At 17.8% G+C, this 26,339-nt stretch overlaps 4 protein-coding genes across 4 annotated transcripts; 2 read left to right on the forward strand and 2 right to left on the reverse strand.

The window, feature by feature from the left end:
- Window positions 1-327: 327 nt before the first annotated feature.
- PADL01_0708900 (conserved Plasmodium protein, unknown function) lies at window positions 328-11,333 on the reverse strand (the record flags this gene model as incomplete). Its single annotated transcript, XM_028681125.1, has 7 exons — window positions 328-5,691; window positions 5,809-6,040; window positions 6,250-6,977; window positions 7,151-7,295; window positions 7,466-7,593; window positions 7,705-8,433; window positions 8,772-11,333. The coding sequence occupies 7 exons, from the start codon at window positions 11,331-11,333 to the stop codon at window positions 328-330; spliced, it is 9,888 nt and encodes a 3,295-aa protein (XP_028537534.1).
- A 1,401-nt stretch (window positions 11,334-12,734) lies between these two features.
- PADL01_0709000 (conserved Plasmodium protein, unknown function) lies at window positions 12,735-14,144 on the forward strand (the record flags this gene model as incomplete). Its single annotated transcript, XM_028681127.1, has 1 exon — window positions 12,735-14,144. One exon carries the CDS (start codon window positions 12,735-12,737, stop codon window positions 14,142-14,144), a length of 1,410 nt encoding a protein of 469 aa, XP_028537535.1.
- Window positions 14,145-15,606: 1,462 nt separating this feature from the next.
- PADL01_0709100 (conserved Plasmodium protein, unknown function) lies at window positions 15,607-24,477 on the forward strand (the record flags this gene model as incomplete). The annotated part of the gene is made up of 1 exon (XM_028681128.1): window positions 15,607-24,477. The coding sequence occupies one exon, from the start codon at window positions 15,607-15,609 to the stop codon at window positions 24,475-24,477; it is 8,871 nt and encodes a 2,956-aa protein (XP_028537536.1).
- Window positions 24,478-25,219: 742 nt separating this feature from the next.
- PADL01_0709200 (conserved Plasmodium membrane protein, unknown function) lies at window positions 25,220-26,294 on the reverse strand (the record flags this gene model as incomplete). Its single annotated transcript, XM_028681129.1, has 4 exons — window positions 25,220-25,399; window positions 25,528-25,696; window positions 25,817-25,993; window positions 26,209-26,294. The coding sequence occupies 4 exons, from the start codon at window positions 26,292-26,294 to the stop codon at window positions 25,220-25,222; spliced, it is 612 nt and encodes a 203-aa protein (XP_028537537.1).
- Between the last annotated feature and the right edge of the window lie 45 nt (window positions 26,295-26,339).

Raw genomic sequence — 26,339 nt, forward strand, 5'->3', positions numbered from 1 at the left:
TTTTTTTTTTTTTTTTTAAATTCTTATAATCATACAAAGTGTGTAAAAAAGAAAAAACATATTTAAAGTCTTCTCTATATTTTGTTTTTTTTAATATATTTAAAAATAAAAATATTTCATATATAACAAAACATGCATACATTATTGACAAGGTATTACATTTTATAAATATTAAAAAAATGAAACAAATAAAAAAATTTAATAATGGAAAGATATAAATATAGTAAATGGTGAATGGAAAATAAATACATACATATATATATATATATATATATATATATATATTTATTTATTTATTTATTTATTTATTTATTTTTATTTTTATTTTTATTTTATCATGACAAGATTGTTAATATCTATAGAACAAGATGTGTCGCTATCATCCTTCGTTTCAAAAGATTCCTTCAAATTATCTTTTCCTGAATTTATATAATCTCTCGTATTATTATTTTCTACTATTTTTTCTTTCTTATTATTTTGATTGGAATTTTTTTTCTCAATTTTAAAAATGCAAGATGAATAACCCAAAGAATCATTTGAAGTACTACTATTATCAAATGGCTTTGTTTCTTTTTGTACTTTTATTTCATCATCTAATATGTCAACAAAAAAATCAACATGATCTTTATTATTCATATGGTTATCGGAGGAAAATTTTTCATAACTACTATTTTCTTCGTTATTGTTATCATCCTTATTATCTTTGTTATTGTAATTTTTATCGTCATTGAGATCTTCTTTCTCATCATTGAGATCTTCTTTATCGTCATTGAGATCTTCTTTATCGTCATTGAGATCTTCTTTCTCATCATTGAGATCTTCTTTCTCATCATTGAGATCTTCTTTCTCATCAATGAGATCCTCTTCCTCAACATCTTCTTCATCTTCATCATCTTCATCATCTTCTTCATCTTCTTCATCTTCGTCATCTTCTTCATCTGCTTCATCTTCTTCATCTTCTTCATCTTCTTCATCTTCTTCATCTTCTTCATCTCCTTCCTCGTCATAATATTCAGCTCCTCCCACATGACCTTCTACACTTTCACTGTCATCACTCTTTTGACTCGATTTTTGACCCTCCCTCATGACAATGTAATATTTCCATAAAGACAAAAACTTATTATAATAATAATATTTATAATGATTCATATTTGTAACATACTTGTAGATAAAGATGTAAAAGTATTTTCTCAGAAGGCTCAAGTTTTTTTTATCCTGAAGAGTTACTAATATTTGGTGAATGCTCTTCTTATATTTGATATAATTAAAGAAAGCAAAATAAAATTTTCTTTTCAAACATATTTCATTCCCCTTTTTATGTTTCAGTGTTGTCATGACTTGTTCATATTTTTTAATACTAGACATTGTCATATCATATAAATAATAAAAAACTTTATATTTCATCATTTTGATTCTTTTCAAATGAACAATATCGAAATTTTTCTTCTCAATTTTAATTTTATTTATAGAAAAAATTAAAAGAAAGAAATATTTTTTTATAATATTTTTATTATATTGTTTTCGAAATTCATCAAATTTTTGTTGGAAATATTCAAATTGATTGGCTTTCATAATCCAAAATTTAATAAAGTTAGATAACATTCTTTCTTGTACTTTTTTATAAAAAATTAATGAATTATATTCACAATAATTTTTCCATTTATGTTCTACATAATATTGTTTTAATGAAATTATAAATTCAGATTTCCTACGATAATTTAAAAATTGTTGTGACAGCATGTCTAAATAATTTAATTGTTTACATTCTTTAATATATTCCTTCCATTTATTTAAGAAACAATTTATTATTCTCTTTTCTCTTCTATCATTAATGGTTTTCTCACAAACATTTAAATGGTAATTATAAAAATATATATTTGTTAATATAATAAAATATTTTTTTAAAAGATATTCTTTTTTTTGATTAATAATGTCTGTATACAATGTTGACAATAACATATTTTTCTTTTTTTTTATATTTTTATACTTTAATAATATAAAAAATATTTTTCTTTTCTCTTTTTGTATATACTTTATTTTATATAATTCTAAAGATTTTCTTAATGTCTTATTCTTTTCTTTATATATATATAAAGCATTAAATGTGTCATATAACATATCATTTTTATATTTAAAATATTCACATATTTGATTTTGAATAAATTCAAATTTGCCTTTTTCTTGTAAACAATAATAATTTTCATTTTTCTTTTTTAAAATATAATAAAAAGAAAATATATTATTTTGATATATATTATATAGATATATATTTATCTTTTTAATAAAACGTACAAATTTATAATGAATACTCCAAATATGTATATATGTATATAATATATTTCTTTTCTTTTTTTTTAAAAAATTATATAATTTATTCCACATCAAAAAACATTTCTTTATTATTATATTATTTTTAAATTTTACAATATTATTATGATTATTCCTTAAAAATTTCTTTTTATTTATATATGCTATCCATTCATTCATAATTACTCTTTTCATCTTATCATTATATATTTTAAACATATAATGTAACACATTTTTAATTTTCTTTATTTTATAATATTCATATAACCAATAAGAATAATACATCTTCAATGTCTTTTTCTTATAATATGTTTTACAATATTCTTCTATATGTTTATGATATTTTTTAACATCTTTATATTCTTTTAAAACAGTAAATATATCTTTTATTAATTTATTATTTTTGTTCTTTATAAAATTTTGTATTACTACATTTGTATTATATTTTCTTTTATATATAGAAAAATATTTTAATAATAAATATTTATTATTCTTTTTTATTATTTTCATATAACGATGATAAGACATCCATTTATTCCAATATAACATCCTTTTAAAATTATTCATATGCATATATTTTTTTATAACATTATTTTTACTCTCATTATATTTGGCTAGCCAATCGTCTAAATATTTTCTTTTTTTATTTATTATAATTTGCTGCAATTCATCTCTGCATATCTTTCTTTTCTTATATTTCTTATTCCAAACAGAAAAGAGATATTTTAATTCTTTATATTGAATAGATGTATATATATATAATTGTAATTTGTTTAGAATATTATTTTTTTTTATTATATTATAATATATAAGAAAATATTTCTTTTCTATATTCTCCTTTTTCTCTTTTATATAATTATAGAATTTTAATTGTTTAATAATAGGAACAAATATATATTTTTTAAAAAACAGTTCATTTAGTGTGTTACACAAATGTATATATATTTGTTTTTTTTCATATATATATATCCATTTATAAAAATATTCTTGTAATTTTTTATTATTCATTTGTTTATTTATATAATAATATTTTTTTTCATATTGATATAATAATAACCATACATAAAAAAATGTCTGTTTCTTTTTATTATTACAATGTTTTTTAATTATTGAATAATTTCGTTTCTCATTCTTCATTTTTATATAATATAAATAAAGTTTTTCAAAATACATTTTTTTTATTCTATTAAAACATACTTGTTTTAATTCTTTAAATTTTTCTTTATCATAATTATTTACTTGTATTAATTTATGCCATGAAACAAATATCAAATGTATATGTTTTTTTAAAAATATTTTTCTTTTCTTTTTTATTTCTTTAACTTTTTCATTAAATAATATAATCCATATACCAAAATATTTTTCAACGATTTCTTTTGTCATCTTATTTTTTATATTATTCATTTTATTTATATCAATTTCTCTTCTCTCTTTTTTATATTTACAGTACATTTTCCATGATATTACACTTTTTTTAAATCTTTTAAAAAATATATACATTTCGATTATTTTCTTCTTTTCAACATTTAATAAAAATGAATAATTAATTTTTATGTTAATTGAGCTATTGTCTGTATCTCGAAAATTTGATAAAATATAAATTTTTAAATCTTCATAAAATTGTCTTATATATTCTTTCATATTCTCTTCAATTCGGTTTTTTAATAAATCCTCCTGTATATTTTTGTAACCGCTTAATATGCACATTTTGTTTATACCACTAGAATTATAATTATAATTATTTTTATTATTATAAATATTATTTATAGATATATTTCTAATGTCCTTTTCCTTTTCATTTATTTCTTCCTTTCTTCTTATTATATATTCTTCACTATTATTTGATGAACCTACTGAAGATATATATGACACTTGTGACATAAATAAATTCATATTTGACATCTTATTCAATTTACAATTCATGTACTCATGAAATTTTTTTTTGTTGTCATATTTATTTTTCTTATCACTATTAAGATATACCACATATTTATTATTAAAACTTTTTCTTAAAATGTTTTTATTTTCTCTTTTTATTTTTTTATCCACATATATACTTTTTTTCTTTTTTTCCTTTTTAGATATATATTTCTTATTTAATTTATTTGAGCCTTTTAATTTATTTTTTTTTATATTTAGATTATTACTGTGCAGGTCAGATACGGATTGTTCTTCATCAATATAACTATCTTTGATATATAAGAAATTGTTTATTACCTTTGTTATAATAATACATATATTATTATTATTATTATTATTGATATCATTCACCAGTTTATTATTTCCATCCATTGTATTATTACCACATTCATCACTCTTGTGACCATATCTAATATAACGACTAAACAAATAATAAATAAATATTAATATCTTAAAATGCTGATGTATGTCCTTATCCTTTATACTTATCATCTTTATAAAATTAGAAAGAGAAACACTCTTCTTAAAAAACTTCAATAATAATTTTTTCATTTTTACAGACAAGAAATTAAAAAAATAATTGTATAAAATATTAAAATGCTTTTTAATATGTAAACAGAAATAATACATATCATAATAATCATACATCAATAAATAATTTAATAATAAACTACTCATATTACTATTCTTCAACATATAGCATATATGTATATGATTTTGTATACCTTGTAGTTTTTTTTTTCCCCCTTTATATTTAATTTTATTCAAATATAATAAATCATCCTGTTCAAATTTTAATTCGTTATATATTTTGCTTAACATTACAACTTTCTTTTTTAAATATAAAAATTTGTGTAACATATTTTTTTTTTTATTATTCAAAGGAAAATCCATATATTCATAAACACGATCTTCAAGATCTTTATTTTGATTTTCATAATATCCAAGTATATAATTTTGATCAATATCTATATTACAACATTTCAATTTACTTCTATATTTAAGTGCTTCATCAAGATTTATCATCTTACAACTAGATGAATGAAATAAACTGTACATCTTATATAATACACAGATATTATCATAATTACTTTTAATTTTTAAATATAACATGAAGTAAAATATCTTTCCTTTCTTATTTATATTAATCAGTTCAATCTTTTTTTTATATTCTTTTTTTTTATCAATATAATATTTCCATATATCAAAATGTCTTCTTAACAAATAAAACAAATGATTATTTCCTATTTTTAAAATAATAATATTTCTTTCCATCATTTTTATTTTAGACACATGACAAATTATATTAAAATATTTTTTCTTAAATAATTGTTCACAGAAAAAAGAAACCATATTCTTCTCTAGTTCTCTTTTTCTTTTTTTGGATATACGATTCTTCAGCGTCTTAAAGCATTTATGTAATATTTTCTGGTTCATTTTTTTTTGCATTTTTAAATATAATTTCTAAACAGGAGGGGAAAATATATATATATATATATATATATAAGGATATAATATACAAACAAACACAAATAAATAAATATATAAATATATATATATATATTATTGTTATATTATTACCTCGTGTATTTTGGAACATCTTCTATTTATCTTCAACTGGTTTATGCCATAACGATATATTTTATTTTTTATTAATTCCTCCATTCTATTTAATAATAAAAGAACATATTTTTTTTTGTTTACCCTTCTTTTCATATTAAAGAAAATTTCAGATTTCACCTTATTTACTCTTTTTCTTAGTACTGACAAAAATGTATTCCTTTCTTTTTTTCTTTTCATCACGAATAGGAACCTAGATAATCCAAAAAAAAAAAAAAAAAAAAAAAAAATACATACACACACACACACATATATATATATATGATATAATAATAAATACAAATTTGTAATAAACATTTATATATTTATATATTCATATCTATAATTTTGAATACATTAACAATAATATTTATCAACAATGGATAATCTCATTTTTTTTTTTTTTTTTTTTTTTTATCTTACCAGTTGCTAAAGAACTCCTTCTTTATTTTATTATCTACCCTCATTCTTATTTGATAAAAATTACTCTTAACCTTATTAAGAAAATTATAGAAATTCATAATTGCATAGAAATATGTAGCTTTTCTCTTATTTATCAACTCTTGTTCATTCTTTCTATATGTGAGTCTTCTTTGTCGATATGTTTTGATAGCGTTAAAATATTTTGACATTATATTATTATAAAAAAAACGAATGGCTTTTTTATGTGTTCTCCTATTTTTTGTATTACATTTTAATATAGAGAACACATTTCTTTTTATTTTACTTCTTTTATCTATTAAAAAATTATTAAACAAAAATTGTAAGGTTGAGTAATACTCACAATTTTTGTATATTACAACAAATGATCTATATTTTAATTTATATAATAAATGATTATTTATTACATAGACAAAATGTTTTATATTCTTATTTTGTAAAAAGACATTCTTCCATTCATTATAAAATAAATGTACAATATTCTTATCTTTTGTTTGCCTATATTTATATATTTTGCTTTCCCTAATTTTTCTCTTTCTTACTTTATCGAATGTTTTTTTCCATGTACTAAAATATTTATCTTTTATTAAATGAAAATTCTTTAATCTTATATGCTTTTTTAACCTTTTAATTTTTATATAGTGTTTCCATCTTTTTATAATATTTTGACATATAAATACTTTGCTTCGATTTCTTAAAAACAATTCAATCTAAAAAATAAAAAAATATATAAAAATAAAATAAAAATAAAAATAACTATATCTTATGTGTACATGTGTATATTATTATTATCGTATATATAAATCAATGAGAAAGAAACGTTCCCATGATTAATTTAAATAAATAAATACATATATATATATATTTATATTTATTTTTATACCCTCTTCATTTTCTGATTATATAGAAATAACGTTTCAAAAGTAAGAATACTAAATTTGAAAGCAATAATTTTTTCTACCTCTTTAAATTTGACATTTATTATAAATGAAGTATACCATTTACTTAAAAACTGTAATTTTTTTTTCCTACATAGAAAGCAATATAAATATATATATATATATATATATATTTTTATATTTTATACAATATGAAAAAAAAAAAAATTGCACTATTATAAAAATTTTAATGCATCGCGAAAAAAAAATTAAATTATATTAAATTAAATTGAATTAAATACATGTCTTTATTTATATACCTGTTGAATAAATTTTTCATGTTTTCAAGAAATTCCTTTTTATTTTGCTTAATTTTTATGTAATTCTTCCATTCATTGAAATATCGATATATCCATATTTTGTATTGTATTTCTTTGAAATGTAGGAACTAAATGGTTAAAAAAATAAGAAAATAAAAATATGACACCATAATGAAAAATGTATATATGAATTTATTTATTTATTTATATATATATATATTTTTTTTTTTTATTGATACCTTTTTCTTTTTTATAGCACGGAAATGAACAAATAACAAAAGAATACGAAAATATTTTCTTTGTATATTTAAGTCAAAGTGATATTGTCTATTTTGCAATTCTTTCTTTCTTTTAAAATACTCTCTTGTTATATTTCTCCATTTTATTATACATAATCTTTTTAAATATGATTGTGCTATATTATTTAATGTCTTAAAATACATAACATTCTTTGAATACATAAACAATGACATAAATGCTTTTTTCTTATATTTCTTCATACAATATAAATCTGCTATTTTATTTTGTATCTTCTTTCTTCTACATGCACTCACATATTCATTTAATATATCCCATACTTTTTTTTTCTTTTTTTTTAATAAACTTTTGAAAAATTCGACAATTTGTTCCTTCTTTAATTTGTTTTCTTTTGTTATAGCTAGCCATTTCAGCCATATTTTTTTAATTCTTTTCCTTTTATTATTTACATCAAATTTCTCAAAATTAGAACGAAAATTTATATATTTGTTCCACAAAAAGACCCAAGTAGAAAAAAGCTTCTTTTTTAATATTATTTTTCTTTTATACTTATATTTTATTAATTCATTGTTTAATTTCTTCTTTTTCTGAATCAATGAGAAAAAACGCATAAAATAATTTTTTAACAACTTGTTATTAACTAACTTCTTGAATTGTTTAATTCTCCTACAATCGACTAGCCAAGTGTCGAATATACGTTTATACAAAGCCTTAAAAAAAAAAAAAAAAAAAAAAGTAAAAATTTTAAAATAATATGAACATGTTCAGATAAAAAAAATAAACATAAAGAAGAAAATTTATATTAACTGATATAAAAAAATTTCAATACATTAAAAAAAAAAATGTATATATAAATATATATATATATATATATATATATATAAAGATTTAATAGAAATGGAATAAATATAATTCAATCATATATATATATATATATATATATATATATATATATAAATATATATATATATATATATATAATAACAATGGTAACATATATATTTGTGGTTACATTTATATTTGTATTAGTTTTTATTTATTTACTAACCATTTTGATTGCAAATGATATATAGGGCAAATTAAATTTCAACTTATTCATATTTACAAAAAATAAGACAGGTATATATGAAAAGACAATATTCAATGTTTTATAAACAAACATAACATTTTCATAAAAAATATTGACATTAATTTGAATGTTTTTTTTTGTAAAATATTTTTTATGTATATATATTAATGTATTTATATTTATATTAATATTAGAGAAATTAATAAGATCAAAGAATGTTTTTGAATGTGTTTTGTTATCAATGGTCTGATATTTCCATAACATTTTGAGAATGAAATATACAAAAAAGTTGCCATCATTTTTGAAATTATAAAATGTAAGTATATTTATTTTATAATTTTTATGATAAAAGATCCATTTCATAAATGCTTTTGTTTTTAATTTATTTTTTGAATAATCATCCATTTGTTTTGTTTTTTTCTTTTTCGTTTTTCTATATTTTTTATAATTATACAAAAAGTGAAAATAATTTATTAAAAGCTTATATTTATATTTATTATATAATAATATATATTTGGTTGAATTTATAGAATAGTAATTTTTCCAGTTTGTAAAAATGTGTTGTACTTGTTCCTTATTTTTTTTTTCATATAAAAACAAAAATTTCTTTTTCAAATTAAAAGATTTTTCTTTATATTTTTTTATAATATCAAAATACTTTTTAAAAATATACAACTTATTTTTATCATGATAAATTTGCAATATGTTATTAAATTTTGCTTTTTCATTATATCTATGTATCCATTTTTCCATATAAAACTTTAGAAAATTAATTTGTTTATTTCGATTAATATTAAGAAATGATGTTTGTAACTTTTTACGTTTAGATACATATTCTTTCAGAATAGTAAAATATTTTTTGAAAAATATATTTCGAACTTTTTCTAAATATAATGTATAATATTGTTTAAAAAATATATTTTCTCTATATATTTGTATAAATAATGAAAAGTATTTATAAGACAACTTATATTTGGTATTATTATATATGACAGAATAATTTATATGTTCTTTTTTTCTTTTGTTATAAAATAAAATAAAATGTACATAACATTTTATTACTAGATTTTTATTATAAATATTTTGAATTTCATTTTTTTTCTTTTTTTTCATTTTTTTGTTCAAGAAATTATTTTTCCATAAAAGGAAGAATTTTTTTTTTTTTTTCTGAGTAATTTTTTTAGTAGCATATTGAAGTGATTTTCTTTTTTTTGTATAATTTTTCCATTCGTTAAAAATATGAACAAGATAAATGAAATTTTTTTTTTTTCTCTTTTTATATTTATTAATAAAATTATTAAAAAATTGTTTTAATAATTTTATATTTTTTTTATTAACAAATTTATCATAAGCACTCTTAAGATAATTTTTCTTTTCATTATAATAAAACCACAAATCATAATATTTTAATAAAATCTTTTTTCTTACTACTTTATTATATTTTTCAAGTCTTTTTTGTAATATTTTTTGTTTATAAGAATGTTGAAACCATGTGTAATAATATTTTTTTAAAATACAAAAGGTAAAGAATATATTACTTTCATTATATAATTTCATTTTACTATTTTTATCTTGCAAACTATTTCTGTTGGTTTTTTTTAAATGTTTATTTTTAATAATTTTGTTATATACATTATGAATTATATCTCCATTCAGAAATAATTTTAGCAAGTTTCTATTATTTTTGTGTAGAAATGATTTCTCATCTATATGTATTATCTTGTTATCATCATCATCATTATTTTTTATATTATCATCTTCAATAAAATAGACGCATGGATATTTTTCTTTGTGAATAGGAATAGTTTGATTATTATAAGAAATAATAATATTATTATGACTACGATTATTATTATTATTATTAATATTATTATTATTATTATTAATATTATTATCATTATATATAATACCTTTTTGGTCTTTTTGTTGATTTTTATACAAATAAGAAGAGTAAAGGTTATTCAATTTTTTGTCTTTATTAATATCATAATAATAAACATCTAATTTTTCTTCCTTTGCCTTTTCATTATATAAAGGGTTAATTTTTACAATAGTACTACAAGTACTATTCTTATTATTAATATTATTTTTTTGTTCATCGTTTTTTAATATGATAAGAGGATTAACATACTCACAGTTTTTATAATAGCTATTATGTTCCCTAATAATATTATTATTATGACAATTTTTTATATCCCTAATTTGATATTCATCTGAATGTCTTATATTTGTTTGCATATATTCATCATTTGTATTATAATAATAATTAAATTTATCTACATTATTATCAATAATATTATTATTACGATTAATTATAGTATTATCATGGTCAGTTATACTATTATCATCAATTATATTTTTACATATTATTAATAACTTGTTAAATATTTCATCACATAATTGTTTTTTCACATTATATTTATTTGTAATATCATAAAAAAATTTTAAAATACTGGTGAAATTTAATTCTTCATTATTAAAATTACATTCATCAGCTGACCGGTATATTATTTCTTTTATTATATCATTTATATCAGTCATTTTTTTTTATTTTTCTTATGCATACATATTTATAATAATATGTCTTATATTTATACACATATAATACATATATAAAGAATATTTATGTAACATTGTATGACATACTTATAATTAAGGGGCCAAAAAAAAAAAAAAAATAAATAATAAAATAAAATAATAAATAAATTATGTTTATATACGAGAGAAAGGGAAAAAAAAAAAAAAAGAACGAATATTTTAACATATATATATATATATATATATATTATATATATGTGTATTAGACAAAGTTCTTTTATTTTAATACATTTAAAAAATATATATTTATCATATTTTTACACAAAAAAAAGAAAAAAAAAAAAAAGGATTTAAAAAGATATAAAAATTAAAACAAAAGGATAAGATATTCAAAATATTAAATTTTCGAACAATTAAAATGAAAAGAATATATTATATATATATATATAAATATATATAATAATAAGAATATATTATTTATAAAAAATATATTTTTTCTTTATAAATATTCCCTTTAAATATATATATTATTAATATATATTCCCTTATATATATAAATATTAAAAAAAAAAAAAAAAATTGGTTTCATTTTAATTTTTTTTTTTTTTTTAAATGGACATATTTTAAATATTATCATGTTTGAATTTTTTGGAATAAAAATTTCTCAAAAATAATCGACCTTGCTTTTTTCTCCTTTTAAATATATGCGTATATTGATTTATATATTTTTTGTGCCTACTATAATATTATATATATATAATATTATTACAAAAATATAAGCGCATTAAAAAAAAAATATATATATATATTTTATTTATTTATTATTATTTAATATATATATATATATATATATATATATAACCCATTTTGAATATTTTAAAATTATAAATATATTATAATATATATATATATTTTTTTAAAGATTATATTTAAATATGAATATCTTTTGATTGTGTATAATAATATAATATATAATTCTATTAAATTATTCATTCTTTTATTATTTAATTTTTTTGTTCTTTTTTTTTTTTTTTTTTTTTTTGTTTTTTTACTTTTAAGGGTTATTTTATTTTAAAAACTATTTTGAATAATGCATATTTATTGTTATTAGAATTATATTAGTTAATATAATAAAAATAAAAAATATAAATATATATATAAATATATATATAAATATATATAATATTCATACATATATTTTAAGGTTGTAAGTTTATTTTTTGTTATATATGAATAACTTATAATTAGGAAAAAAAAAAAAAAAAATTACCTTTAATATAACTGAATGCATATATATATGTATATATATATGTATTTATTTTATATGTACATTTATTAATTTGTTTATTTATTGTTTATTTATTTATTATTTATTTATTATTTATTTTTATTTTGGTGGTTACTATGAATAGTTCTGTGTTAAGGAATTTGCAAATACCTTTTTATATTAAAAATGGACAGAAGATATGTTGTGATTTATTTCCTATGAATATGGTTGTTCATAATAGACATATGAAATATATTACAAATATGAAGCAACAGAATTATTCTTCTTTTATTTGTAAAAGGAATAATAATCATAATAATAATAATAATAATAATAATTTATGGTATAAAGAAGAAAGGTATATGTTTAATATAAAACCTAATTTAAACTATAATAACTATAAAATGTTTAGTAGTAATGTAAAAAAAAAAAGAATAGGTAATAAATCATTCGAAGAAAGGAATATGACAAAAGATGTAGAATATATATATCAAAATAATAATAGCGATTTTTTTTTTGATAGTGATGAAAAATCATCATATATTAATAATTCTCAAATGGAATATGAGAAGAAAAAAAAAAAAAAAAAGAGATCCAAAATAAAATTACTTTTTTATTCATTTAATATAATATTTGGAGGATATGTAATTTATAAAATATATAAAAATGATCTGAATTTATCAAAAGCAGAAGAAGATATTATAAAAGATATAATAAATATTTTATATTCTAATGAAGAAAAAATAAGTATAAGAAATTCGAAATTTTTAACATGTCTTAATGATGAACTAAATAGACAAATAGCCATGTATTTTATTCAACTAGATACTGATAAAAAATCAGGATTTCTAAGAAGTGATGCTATACAATTATTATTAGAATTGAATATAAAAGAAGAATATCCAATTATTAAAAAATTTATTAAAAATGGTATTGGAAAAAATAATGATGAAAAAAAATTAAGTGGATGTTCATTACAAGAATTTGCAGAATTAATTGAAAATATTATTTTAACAAATAAATCACCAGCAATAGATGAACAAGAAGAAAACAAAACACCAACATTTAAAAATGAAAAAGAATATTATATGTATATGTCACAAAAATATTTAGATATGCTAGTTAATTTTATTAAAACTACTAATTTATATTTATATTATCAAATGAATAAACAAAGAAAAAATAATGATATCAATTCTTTTCCATATGATATGGATAGTTTTGAAAAAGAAATTTTAAATAAACTTACCACATATAATAATAAATATGTAGATAAAACAAATCTTTCTTTAGATTATCTATTAAGTAAAGAAGAATTAAATAATCTCAGAAAAAATAATAACCCATCCAAAGGACAAGAAGATAGAGAATTATTATTAATAGAAAGAAAAAAAATTGAAGAAAAAATTAAATTATTACAAGATTTACAAAGAAAGAGAAAAAATCTTACAGATATAGAAATTAAAAGATTGATAGATCTAAAGGCAAAATTGAGGACAGTCAAAAAGGCCATATGGAAGGAGGAAATAAAAAAATATTTTACTTAAATGAAAAAATAAATAAATAAGTACTTATAAAATATATATTTACTTTTATACATATTATTTATAATTTTTAATTCTTTCTTGTTTATCATTTTTATTAAGCATATAATTAAATTTATGTTTACACATATATATATATATATATATATATATATATATTTATTTATTTGTTTGTTTATTTTTCTTTTAAAATTCTTGATTTAATAATATACCTTATTTTATAATATTATTATATTACTTTTTTGTATTCTTCATATTTATTTGAATATAAATTTAATTTTTTTTTTTTTTTATATTATTTAAAGAAACATTTAATATTTTTAATTTATCAACCTTATATGAATGAGCATAATGAAAAAATTATCTTATTTGTTTTTCATACGTTGAATGGTGTATATAAATAGGTAATAAGTTTGAAATATTTTTTCCAAAAAAATATAAGCATATAAATAAAAATATATACATATATATATTTTATTTATATTTATATACACACACATATATATTTTTTTTTGTTGTTTTAACTACTTAAAGAAAAAAAAAAAAAAAAAAAAAAAAAAAAATTAAATAAGCCTAAGATAATTGACCAAAATTTTATTCGCGAAGAATAAAAATAAATTTATGCACGCGTGAAAAAAAAAAGAAATATGGTAAAATACAAAATTAAGAAAGAAGGTTCATCAAAATATATACAATTATTTATATGTATTCTTTCTTTCTTTCTTTTTTTTTTTTTTTTTATCATTTTTATTATTTATTTTATTTTATTTTATTTTGTTTTATTTTTTATGGCAATCAATATTTCAGAAATTTACTAAAGGTTCAAAATATGTGCATATTTATATTTTATAATACATTCATATGTTATTAAATAAATATTGTAAAAAAAAAAAAAACATTAATGAGAATTACAGTAATATATATGTTTTGTTTCAATTTTAATGTTTTTTTTTTTTGTTTACAAAATATATATTTTTTTTTTCTTATTTATTTGCTTTGTATTTATTGTTTAATGTTCATTTTGTATTTTTTTTTTTTTTTTTTTTTTTTATTTCCATGCTTAACCTTAATTGTTGCCTTACATATATAAATAAATATAATTATAATATATTATATATATATATATATATAATATTATATAATTTTAATACACAGTAATATAAACTTTGAGTATAAGTATATATATTTTGTTAAATATTTTTATTATATATATATACAAATATATGTATTTATATATATATTTATTTATTTATTTATATTTTACACCTTTTTGTTATTATTTAAAGTTTACTTACTGAACAAAAGGTTCTTCCTAATATTATTTTAGTAAGTATATAAAATTTTCAAATTTGTATGACTACAATATTATATATATACTCCACTTAAATATATATATATATTTATTTATTTATATGTCGTAGTTTTATATATATTTATATATATATATAATATCATAATGAATGTCATGAAAATAAAAGAAAAAAAGTTAGAAGACAAGGATGTACCTAAAAATAAAAAAGTGTCAAGCAATGGAAAGGATGAAAAATGTAGTAGGAAAACTCGAAATGAAGAATATATAAAAAATACAACAAAAAAAGATAAAATAGAAAACATGGTTAAAAAACTTGATGATATAAAAAATAAAGTTACAGATTCAACTGATGGATTGAAATGTGTAGAAATTTTATTTAACAAAGCTGGAACGAATTGTTTATCACCTCTAGATAATGATCTTCAAAATAAAATTGGAAAAAAAAAAAATACACACTTGATCAAAAAGGAAAATTATAAAAATAAAAATAAAAATAATATTAATAATAATAAAAATGACAAATATGATAATTTACATAATACCTATCTTTTCAATGGAACTGTTAGAAATTTCGAATGTTTAAATGTACAAAATGTTCATAGCTTTTTTCATAAATATTTTTATTTAAAAAAAAATACAGATGATACATATGATAATATTCATTTTGAAGATATATTAAAAGAAAATAAAAATAATTTCTCACATTTAGACAAACAACACTCTGATATAAATCCTCTATTTATTGCATTGCCATGCAACGTACTCATGGATGAGAAAGATGAATATAATAAAATGATTGAACATATATCAGATTACAACAATATAGATTTAAATGATAAAAAGGAAGAAGATTATGATGCACAAAAAAAAAAAAATACAGATATAGAACATAATAATAATAAAAAGAATAAAATGAATGCATGTCAAAATGATATTTATGATTTATCGAATAAGAAAAGGAAAATATTTAATAATACAGATAATGTAAATTTACAAATGGGTGAAATGGTTTCATTAAATAATTACAGAAAAGATAATATGACAACTAATTTTTTATTAAATCATTATAATAATATACATAATAAGGAATTAAATTATTTGAATGAAGGTATTCATAAAATAAATGAAAATTGTATAGATTCGAAAATACTAATTTTAAAAATATGTAATATAATTTTTGAAAAAAAAAAAACAAAAAATATGCAAATTTTAAAACATTTGGATTTAATGTTTAATATGATAAAAAGTTATGAAAATGGAAGTATATATGATGAAAAAAAAAGTTTATATGATAAGGAAAATATAAATAATTATAATAGTAACCATCAGAAGTTCTGGTTTGAAAAAGAGAATGATATATTTAATAATAATAATAATAATAATAATATCCAAATGAATGTTGTAATACAAGATGAAGGTACTGAAAAATGTAATAATAATTATAATTTAGATAAGACACTTTTTTTATTTTATAATATTTTGTTAAAGGTATCAGTACATATTTGTGGTTTATATAATACTTTTATGGACATAATAAATTATAACTCAATCGACCCAATTAATAACAACAACAACAATAATAATAGTAATAATAATAGTAATAATAATAGTAATAATAATAATAGTTATTGTAATAATAATGATTATTTTATTTCGTATGAGCTAAGAAAATTAATTGAATCCATTAATATATATCAAAAAGGAGCAAATGCAACATTATATTTATTTCACTATATTTTACACATTCTAGAAATAACTAGCCAAAAAAACAATAATATGTTCATTATAGAAAATGAAATATCAACAATAAAGAATTTTATTAAAATAATTAATAAGTGGAAAAAAATTGATTCAAATATTTTAATAAATATTGTACAATATAAAAATTACACTAACACACAAAATGATGAAAATATAAATAAATCAAATAAACAATTAAATATACAACAAAATGAAAATAAGAAATATAAAGTAAATCTAATTAATAAAGAATTGATTCGTCATAATTTTGAAATAAGAAAAATAATTATTTGCAAATATAATAATAAAATAATTAAGTGGATGAAAAAAATACAAAATTTGTACATTATGCATGCATATAAAAATGATCAAAATGGTAAAAGTTGTAAAAGTGAAAAACATTATCATAGTGAACATGTAAATATAGAGGAAGACAAAGAAACAAATAAAGAAACAATAATAAAAAAAAACAATGAAAATATCATATTGACATATCAAAATGGAGATAATAATCATATACAAAACAGTTGTGATATATATAGAAAGGACACAAATGAAAATAAAAAATATAACTATTATAATATTTCTTGTGATACGGAATCCTTTTCTTTCTTTTTCCATTGCTGTAATATAAATACATATTATTGGTATAAAAAAGAAATAGATATTAATAATATGAAAATTATATTTTATCTTAGTAATTTATTAACAAAGGAAGTTCAAAATAGTGAGTATATCAACAAACAAATCAATTCCTACTTTAAAGAAATTAATAATTTATTTTTTGATATAAAAGATATATATGATATACTTTTATGTTATAATAATATGGAAAATATAAATAAAGAACACAACACAATTAATAATTTCATATGTCAATTAAATAATTTGACAGATAATGAAGATATATCTTCCAAAGAAATACAACAGCTGTTAACAGATATATCGAAATATAATAATATTATAAATGTAGATAAAATTATGAATAAATATAATACATATAATGATGATATGAAAAATCTGGATATATTAATATCTAATAATATATATAATAAAATAATGTCTACTACCTTATATAATAATTTTGATATGATAAAATTTATTATGAAATGGATATTTATTAATGTTATTAAAATATATGTAAAGCATGTACATATGATGCATATAAATCATCAAAGTAAAATAAATGGATATAATGCAAATCATAATTTAAATAAAGATAATCATAATGATATACATAACAACTTACAAGGTAATCCCCTTATGAATCAACAATTAATAGAAGAAGAAATTGAAAAACGTGTTAATATAATTAAAGATGAATTAGAAAGTGAAAAGAATATCATTATTAATAATATAAAAGAACAGTTACAGAATGAACAAAAAATAAAATATGATGATATAAAAACTAATTTAGAAAGAGAAAAAAAAGTTAATATGTATATGAATATTGAACTAGAAAAAGAAAGAAGAATAAATGACGAAATGATGATAGATTTTGACAAAAAAAATAAAATGTATGATGACATTTTTAAAGAATTAGAAAATGAAAAAAAAAAATATAATGAAATTCATATGGAATTACAAAATATGAAAAAAATCAATTCAGAAATTAATATTGCCTTAAAAGATAAAACTGACAAATATGAAGAAAAATGTGTAGACATAGAAAAATTAAATAAAATGTATGAACATACTTGTAAAGAATTGCAGGATAAAAATGTTTTATATGAACAAATAAATACACAATTATATAAAGAAAAAATAAATAAGGATGAAACATATCAAGAATTAGAAAAAATAAAAAATATAAATAAAAATATTCAAATAAATTTAGAAAATGAAAAAAAAACAAACGAACAAAAGGATAGACAAATAGAAAAGCAAAAAATGAATATCAAAGAAATGAATATACAATTAGAGAAAGAAAAAATGATTAATAATGAAATTATTATACAACTAGAAAAGGAAAAATTAAATAACAAACTTATATATGAAGATTTAGAAAAAAAAAATAAATTAAATTCAGAGCTTGAAGAAAATTTTGAAAATCAACAAAAAAAAATTAATGAAATGGTTATACAATTAGAAAAAGAAAAAATTATTAATAATGAAATTATTATGCAATTAGAAAATGAAAAAGTAAACATTAAAAAAATAAATACAGAATTAGAAAATATTAAAAAAATTAATATTGAAATAAATGAACAATTAGATAAACAACAAAAAATAAATAATGATGTGCAAATAAATTTAGAAACTGAAAAAAATGAAAAAGATAATATCATTATAGAATTAGAAAAGGAAAAAATAAAAAATATACAACTTAAAAAAAATATGGATGAAGAAAAAAAAACAAATGAATCATTAAATATAGAAATAGAAAGATTATATAAAATAAATGAACATGTATTATTAAATTTGGATGAAGAAAAAGAAATCATACATCAATTTACTATAGATCTAGAAAATGAAAAGAAAAGAAATAACATTCTACAATTACAATTTGATGATGAGAAAAAAAAAAATGAGCAAAATTATGAAGATCTATTAAAAGAAAAAGAAAAAAATAAAGACTTACAAATTTTTTGTGATGAATCCAAACATACTATAAACCAAATGATTACAGATAAAGAAAATAAACAAACAGAATATAATGAACTCAAAATATTGTTTGATCAAGAGAAACAGAAGAATGAACAAATTAAAGAAGATTTACAAAATGAAAGACAAAAAAATAAACAACTCGAAATTATTTTTGATGAGGAACAAAAAAAGAATGAACAATTAAATTTATCTTATCAAGAACTAAAAAATATAAATGACCAACTTGAAAATGAATTTCAAAAGCAAAGAATTACATATAAAAAAATGATAGCAATGTTTGAAAGAAAATTTACGATGAAAAATTCTAATGATCTACAAAAAATGAGAGATAAACAAAATGATGTTGATCAGATGAGTGATGAAAAGAGAAAAGATGTTGATCAGATGAGTGATGAAAAGAGAAAAGATGTTGATCAGATGAGTGATGAAAAGAGAAAAGATGTTGATCAGATGAGTGATGAAAAGAGCAAAGATGTTGATCAGATGAGTGATGAAAAGAGAAAAGATGTTGATCAGATGAGTGATGAAAAGAGAAAAGATGTTGATCAGATGAGTGATGAAAAGAGAAAAGATGTCGACCATATGAATGATGAAGACAACACAGATGTCGAACATATGAATGATGATAATACCTTTCTTCAATTACAACTCGAAAAAGTGAAACAGGTTAATATTGATATGATTATACAACTAAAAAAAGATAAAAAAAGAATTGATGATCTAAATTTAGAATTAGACAAAGAAAAAGAAGCAAATGATAAAATTAGCATGCAAATGGAAGAATATAAAATGAAAATAAAAGATATAAATGAAGAATTAGAAAAAAATAAAAAGAATATAGAAATTATTAATCAAGAATTAGAAAAAGAAAAAGAAATTAATGAACAAATAAATATGCAATTGGAAGAAGAAAAAAAAATGAATGAACAAATAAATATACAATTGGACGAAGAAAAAAAAATGAATGAACAAATAAATATACAGTTGGATGATGAAAAAAATATGAATAATAAAATGAGTATTGAATTGGATGAAGAAAAAAAGACAAATGAACAAATAAATATACTATTAGAAGAAAACAAGAAAAAAATTATACAATTAAATTCTTGTCTAGAAAAAGAAAAAGAAATAAACGAACAATTAAATATACAACTAGAAGATAAAAAAAATAGCATTCAACAAATAAATATTAAATTAGAAGAAGAAAAAATAAAGAATGAACAAATAAATATTAAATTAGAAGAAGAAAAAGAAATTAATGAACAAATAAATATACAATTGGAAGAAGAAAAAATAAAGAATGAACAAATAAGTATACAGTTGGATGATGAAAAAAAAATGAATGAACAAATAAATATACAATTGGATGAAGAAAAAAAGATGAATAATAAAATGAGTATTGAATTGGATGACGAAAAAAAAAAAAATGAACAAATAAATATACAGTTGTATGATGAAAAAATAAAGAATGAACAAATAAGTATACAGTTGGATGATGAAAAAAAAATGAATGAACAAATAAATATACAATTGGATGAAGAAAAAAAAACAAATGAACAAATAAATATACTATTAGAAGAAAACAAGAAAAAAATTATACAAATAAACTGTCATTTAGAAAAAGAAAAAGAAATAAATGAAGAATTAAATATGCTACTAGAAGATAAAAAAAATAACATTGAACAAATAAATATTAAATTAGAAGAAGAAAAAAAAATCAATGCAGAACAAATTATGCAATTAGAAAATGATAAAGAAATTATGAACAAAATGGTTGTTGAGTTGGAAAAAGAAAAAATAATTAATAATGATATAAAACAAAAATTGGAAAAAGAGAAAAAACAAAATGATCATTTAGTTATATGTCTAGAAAATGAAAAACAAGTTAATAAAAAATTAAATATATTATTAGATGAAAATAAAAAAACAAATGAAGAATTAAATATACAAGTAGAACAAGAAAAATTGATAAATGATGAAATTATTATACAACTAAAAAAAGAAAATGAAGAAAATAATAAAATAAATTCACAATTAGAAGAACAAAATGGATTGAATAAAAAGGTAATACAACAATTAGAAAAGGAAAAAGAAGAAAATGGAAAATTAAAATTACAGTTAGAAGGAGAGAAAGAAGAAAATGGAAACTTAAGGTTAGAATTAGAAAATGAAAAAAAAGAAATTGAAAATTTATTATTACAACTGAAAGAAGAAAAAGAAAACAATAAGAATGTGATAATCGAATTAGAAAGAGAAAAGGAGAATAATATGAATGTGATAATCGAATTAGAAAGAGAAAAGGAAAACAATAAAAATGTGATAATCGAATTAGAAAGAGAAAAGGAGAATAATATGAATGTGATAATCGAATTAGAAAGAGAAAAGGAAAATAATAAAAATGTGATAATCGAATTAGAAAGAGAAAAGGAAAACAATAAAAATGTGATAATCGAATTAGAAAGAGAAAAGGAAAACAATAAAAATGTGATAATCGAATTAGAAAGAGAAAAGGAGAATAATATGAATGTTATAATCGAATTAGAAAGAGAAAAGGAAAACAATAAAAATGTGATAATCGAATTAGAAAGAGAAAAGGAAAACAATAAAAATGTGATAATCGAATTAGAAAGAGAAAAGGAGAATAATAAAAACATAAATATAAAATTCGAAGAAGGAAAAGAAATAATAAACCAAATTAATATACAGTTGGATGAAAAGCAAAAGGTTATTAATAAATTAAATGTAGAGTTAGAAAATGAGAAAGAAGAAAATGAAAAATTAAAATTAAAAATAGATGAAGAAAAAAAATATAATAACCAAAGATGTATCGAATTAGAAAATGAGAAAGAAGAAAATGAAAAATTAAAATTAAAAATAGATGAAGAAAAAAAATATAATAACCAAAGAAGTATCGAATTAGAAATGGAAAGGAAAGAAAACGAAAAATTAAAATTAGAAATTGATGAAGAAAAAAAAAATACACACAAAGTAATATATGAGTTAGATGTTGAAAAAATAAAATATAATGATGTGTGCCTCATTTTAGATAACGAAAAGAATAAAATTAAAGAACTAAATGAGAAATTAATAAATCAAGAAATGGAATTAGAAAATATTAAAAAGAAACTAGAGGAAGAAACTATGAATTTTGAAAAATTTAGAGAAATAACATACGAAGAAAAAAAAAATATAATATCAAAAAGTAATGATAATAATAATAATAATGATGATAATAATAATGATGATAATAATAATGATGATAATAATAATAATGATGATAATAATAATAATGATGATAATAATAATAATGATGATAATAATAATAATAATAATAATAATAATAATAATAATAATAATGATAATAGGAAAGATGAAAAGTATAATAAATTATATTATTCATATGTAGAAATAGTTATAAAAAAAGACGAACTAGAAAAAGAATTTAATGAACGCATGAAATATTTTAACGAGAAAGTTGATACATATGATAAGAAGATTCAATATTTTAATGAAAAAATTACACATTATAAAAATGTTTGTAAACTGTATATTAAAAACCATGGGAAAATTATCAGTTGTATAAAAAAATTAGAAGATATAATATATAGTATTGAAAAGATAAATATTAAAGATAAAATTATTCTAGATGGAAAAATTTATAATATTAAAATTATAATAAAAGAAATTAATGAATGTGTACATATGAAATTACAAGATACAGAAGATACAGATGTATTATTATATGATGAAATAATAAATGAAAAAAATATTTTACTTGAAAAAATTTTAAACAATGAAAAAGATAAAAATATATATCATATAGAAAAAAATAGTGAACTAGAAAAATATATGAAAGAATTAAATTTTGAAAACATCAATGATCTTTTTATATTCCATTTAAATATGTTAGATGAATTATGTGTAATCAAAAAATGTTACCAACAAACAGTAGAAGAAAATTCAATGAAAATGAAAGAATACGATAATAATATCCTAATTCTAAACAAACAAATTGAATTAAAGGAAAAAAAAAATCATATCAATGAAAAAAATTGTAAATCTTTATTATCTGAAGTAGAAAATTTGAAATATATCTTAAATGATTTATTGTCATATGGTGATTATGATAATGGAAGGAGAAATAAAAGACAAAGAAAAATGAGTTTAAAAAATGAAATAAAATATATCGATATGGAAATTAAAAATATAAAAAATGAAGAACAAAATATGTTGATTAATTCACAGAAACAAAATGACAGAAATGATAACCACGTTCCACGTGATGTACCTATAGATGAAAATAAAACCATTAATAACAACAGAAAAAAAAATGATAATTCAAATATACCTGAAAATATGGAAACAAAAAAAACTTTAGAATTACATAACAGCATAGAAAAGATGAACACATTTGAAAGTCCTTTCGAACGAAATAATAAATTAATTCAAGAAAATAATTTACAAGATGTACACACATTATATCCAAATATTCTAGAATATAAAGAAAATAGTTCTTTTAAAAGTAGTACATTAAAAAGTAACAACTTATCAGAATTAGATATTTTATCAAACGAACCTAATAGTAATAGTACATCTAAAAGGAAATACTCAAGAAATAAAAATAAAAAAAAAGATTCAGGTAGACAGTATGAATTAAGGAATAGAAGGAAAGAATAAAATAAAACAAATTAAGTGAAAATAAATCAATAAATATATATATATATATATATATATATATTTACTTATATTTTGTTTTATATATATTTTTAATTTTCCTTTATATATATATATTTTATTTTTTTTATTTTCATAAAACATAATATTTAATAATACATTTAAAAAAAAAAAAAAAAAGAAATAAGAAAATTAAAATACAGTAATTATAGCAATATTATAAATTCATAGTATTTACATCTATATGAAAATTCTTATTTTATTATTTTTTTTTTTTTTCTTCATAAAGTGTTAACAGGTATATAACCATATTTCCATTTCTATACATAAAAAAAATAAAAATCTAAAACACTAGATTCATATATATTTTTTTATCTATCCTTTAATGGTTGTAAGGCTTTTCTTATATTTTATTACATATATATTTTTTTAATATGTATTATTACTTTTATAAGTTGCTTTTCTGTTGTTTTTTCTTTATTTTCTTCTACGAGAAGAAAATATAATAATGATAAATACAAAACAATACGTAAAAATTATTAAAAAATATTAAAAAAAAAAAAAATCAAAATTAAAAAAAATATATATATATATATTAAAAATAATTTCCTTTTAAAAGGAAAATTTCACAAATATTAAAAACTTAAAAATTTTTAAAAATTAAAAGAATAGACAAAAATAATATTACATATGAAATGTATTATTTTTTTTTTATTTTGCATTGATATCATATTATATAACAAATTTAAACTTTAAAAAATGTCATATAAATAAAAATTGGAAAGCACATTAATAAGTTATCATAGCTCCCTCCAAATAATTCCAAAAAGCTTAGTGATAAACTTAAAATGAAAATATGCCAATAATTACGGATATAAAACAATGTCACAAGGGAGACAAAAAAACACGTCAGCGTTCCATGAAGCTATAAAAATAAAAATAAAAATAAATATATATATTATATATTATATATATATATATATATATATATAATATATAATATATATATATATTTTTTTTTTTTTTTTTTTAATTTTTTTCCATTTATCATACCGTTTTCTTTTTATAAATGGCATAATTTGGGAATTGTCTTCCTACTATTGCTGCCATTGGATCTGCAAAAAAGATTGGTGTTAAAACATACAAGGGGAGTTTAAAAAAGAAAAAAATAGATACAATAACATTGTAAACTATAATTCCCTTATCTTTATATTCACCAAATCTGTAGAAAATATATATATATATATATATATATTTATTTATTTATTTATATAAATATTTGCAAAGGAGTACATAAAAGCTAGGATTATATTTTCTAATATATTTTTTTCACTTTTTATACCTGAATGGATAAAAAAAACAACGCAATATTGATGTTATTGCTATAAAATATATAAAATAAACCCTATAATCTGTTTGTATAATATTTCTTATATTATGTGGTAAACCTCTTCTATACCCATTAATACTTACGTCGAACATCAAAATAAGTAACCCACAAAGCATATGGGCAAATTTTCTAAAAAAAACAAAAAAAATTAACATAAAAAAATAAATACATATAAATATATATATATATATATATTATTGTGTACGCGAATGATCCAGGTTTGATATTTTTAAAATTCTCATGATGTATATATAGTAAAATAAGTACATATATGAATACATTACATAATATACATATAATTATATATATGTAATATAATATAAAATAATATATAAATATTTCACCTTGCATAAAATTTGGGAATTTGTTTACATTGGTCTAAAATAGTTACCAAAGTAACTACTATAACAAATAATAGGAAGCAATTCATTTTTTAAAAATTAAAAAAAAAAAAAAAAAAAAAATACATGTACAA

This window comes from Plasmodium sp. gorilla clade G2 (assembly GCF_900097015.1).
Source record: "Plasmodium sp. gorilla clade G2 genome assembly, chromosome: 7".
In the NCBI taxonomy this organism is placed as follows: Eukaryota; Apicomplexa; class Aconoidasida; order Haemosporida; family Plasmodiidae; genus Plasmodium; species Plasmodium adleri (nom. inval.).